This window comes from Charadrius vociferus, unplaced genomic scaffold, assembly GCF_000708025.1.
Source record: "Charadrius vociferus isolate BGI_N301 unplaced genomic scaffold, ASM70802v2 scaffold1163, whole genome shotgun sequence".
Taxonomy (NCBI): Eukaryota; Metazoa; Chordata; class Aves; order Charadriiformes; family Charadriidae; genus Charadrius; species Charadrius vociferus.
Window position 1 is genome coordinate 25,907 of NW_009647823.1, and position 2,845 is coordinate 28,751.

General features: G+C 54.6%; 1 protein-coding gene across 1 annotated transcript in view; it reads right to left on the reverse strand.

Annotated features, from left to right (window-relative positions):
- The window catches only part of SLC11A2 (solute carrier family 11 (proton-coupled divalent metal ion transporter), member 2), a 23,954-nt gene extending 22,664 nt beyond the window's left edge, over positions 1–1,290 (reverse strand). Inside the window, exon 1 of the mRNA XM_009882422.1 lies at positions 1,242–1,290. Within this exon, the coding sequence (XP_009880724.1) occupies positions 1,242–1,290 (49 nt within the window). The remainder of the gene's footprint in view (positions 1–1,241) is intronic.
- Between the last annotated feature and the right edge of the window lie 1,555 nt (positions 1,291–2,845).

The following is a 2,845-nucleotide window of genomic DNA, read 5'->3' on the forward strand; positions in this document are numbered from 1 at the left end:
CCCGCTGGAGGCTCCAGTGTGGGGGGACACCTCGACCATAAGCGGTCCCCTCCTCCAGCCCCAGCCCAGGCCAGGCCCTGTTCCTGCTCCGAGGTTTTTTTTTCCCCCCACAGCGGCTTATTCCGCCCCAAAAAACGCGGATCCGTCAGGAGCCAGCCAGCTCCGCCACGACCCCACCGACCTCAGGAGCGCTTTTCATGCCAAAACCCCAGTTTGCTAGACTTCTGGCTGCCTGCAAACGGCCGCAGACACAGTTATGTGTTAATTATTCCTGAATGCAGCTGTATCTCACAAAGAATACTCTGTATTTTGGGGGAGAAGAGTCTTGATTTGGCTTTTGTTTGCTTTTGTCTTTTTTTTTTTTTTTCCCCAGAGAGAAACGCTGCTCTTCCACGGAATTCCTCTTACTCTGCACACTCCCTTGAAAATTCAGGATTAAGCAACCCCTTCCTGAGAACTAAAACAACAGATTTAATTGGTGATACTCCCAGGAATACCTGCTAGCCTGGGAAGCAGCGCACGGCAGGAGCACCACAGCATCACTTCCAGCGGCACATGAGCGCTCTGTGTTCTTATCTCCACCATCCCCACCTTTTAATTTCTTGGTAGATCGCCGAGAGCGCTCACTTGGAAGCACGGCCTGACCGTGAACAGACGGGAGGGTGTGTGAGGATCCAGGCTAATGGAGCGGGACACCCCGATACGCACTGGAGAAGCCGCTTATTAAAAATCAGAGCCCTTCGCCGAGCAAAGCTGCGGGCAGCGGGGAGAGCAGCTCCTGGCTTTTCCCAAGCGTGGAGGTTTTGCAACCCAGATTTCTTATTGTTTAAACACAAAAAAAATAATCATAGGATGTTGCTGAAATGACCAAATCCTGGAAAAATAAGAGGAGAAATCCAACAGATGAGAGACTCCGCTGTTGTGGATTTAACCTTACCTCTGACCTGACAGCGTGGGCATTGGAGAGGGAAATTAAAACCGAACTGCAGAATTGCTCTCACATAGGAATGCGAGCAGGGCACCCACACTGTGCCGGCACGCCGCCTGACCTCACCGAAAGCACCTACAGGTGTAAGAAACCTTGCAGGAGGTGGTTTACCAACAGCTTTTGGGCTGAAGCTGGAAAATTTACATTATTCCCCAAATCCCAGGGTATTTTGGGATGAGGGTGATGCCTCCCATCAGCAAGACCACCCCATATGGATGGTGAGCTCACCAGCATTGGCGTTGGCGGTACTTACCCAATTCGCAGCTGGGTGAGCTCTGCTTGAGGGTGTATTTCTTGGGCATGGTGTTGCCGCTTCTCTCTCTCTCTCTCTCTGCGGTTTCTGAGAGCAGACAGCCCGGTCAGCGTTCCTCTCTCTATATAAGAGGTGTCCCCACCCTTCCCTGCCAGCTCCCCTCCCTCTCTCCTCCGCCCGCAGCACCCACACCGAGCCGGTGGTGCAGAGTTCCCCAAGGGGAGCTCAGGAGACAATTCAAAGTCTCTCGAAAACAACTGCATCTGCTTCGGCCTTATCGTTTATTAAATAACTACAAAAACCACTGAGTTAAGGGGGGTTAATAGGACAGCCGAATGCTTTGATGTGCAGCCTCTTCCTCCTGGTGAGCAGCAGCGTTGTGTTTGAGGGGGGGGGGGAAGGTGGGTTACACACTGCCCGGGGCACATTATCAACCCAGGAGGCTCAATTAAAAGGCCGTTTGGTCGAGCATCAGATGTGCTCCAGTAATTAGCATGCGATGGCCTGGACTCTGCTCCACCAGAGCTATTTGACAGATTAGAGCCCAAACTGGCACTTACAGGGCATTTTCCAGCTGCCGGTACGTGCGGCACTGATAAGACGCGATCCCTTCCCGGCTTGGATCAATACAATCTATTATCAACGATCCCCGCTGGTCCGAAACCTGCCGAGGCAGTGCGATAACCCTGGGTTTGTCGGGTTTTTATTCCTTTTTTCTCTGCAAAAGGGCCCTCAGTGCCTTTTTCTGATAAGCAACAGCTGAATGTGCAACACTTCCAAGACTCACCAGGCAGGAGGGCAAAGACACAAGCGTGCGTGACCAGCACCACGCACTCCAGCTTCCCGGGGCTGCTGGAGGGGAGCAGGGGGGTTTTGGGGTCCAGAGGGAAAAGAGGGGGCTTGGTTGCAAAAAGCATTCCCAAGGATTCATGGAAGATGGAGGAGCTACCAGAGACCTGGAAAAAGGTAACACAGTGCCTAGTTTTCGCAATGCCTGGGGGGAAAGGAGCCAGCAGACCTCACGGGCAGGGGTGGAAGCAGCGGTTGTTTCTTCGATGCCATTTCTTGTGGCGTTTAGAATTGAGAAAGCAAACATGACCCACATGGAACTAACCCCGAGGCAGCTGCAGAACTGGTTCGGTCACTCAGCACACAAGTTGTCTGTGGGAGAGATGGACAGAGGTGTCCTGTGTGGCTCTGGGGTCTGGACCCGGCTGCAGGCCAGAGAAGCTGAAGCAGAGCAGGGGGAGACACCCAGGGCAGGAACCATGGGGCTCTGGTGGGGCATCCTAGCCCCTCTGCTGCCACATTGATCCTCACTGGGGACCTGCAGCAGGGATTCGGCCTCCCCACCATGTCTGGGCCAGGGCAGCGGCAGCCAAGGGCAAGTGACAACCCCACCACAGGCAGGGCCACCCCTTGAAGGGCCAGGGAGCAGGTTTAGCCCCTGGCTCCGATGCTCGAAGGGCCAGGGAACAGGTTTGGGTCCTGGCTCCAGTGCTCGAAGGGCCAAGGAACGGGTTTGGCCCCCAGCTCCAGTCCCAACCACCCACTGTGGCAGAGGAAGAGGGAGATGGGGCCCAGCTCACCTTGCCTCATTCACC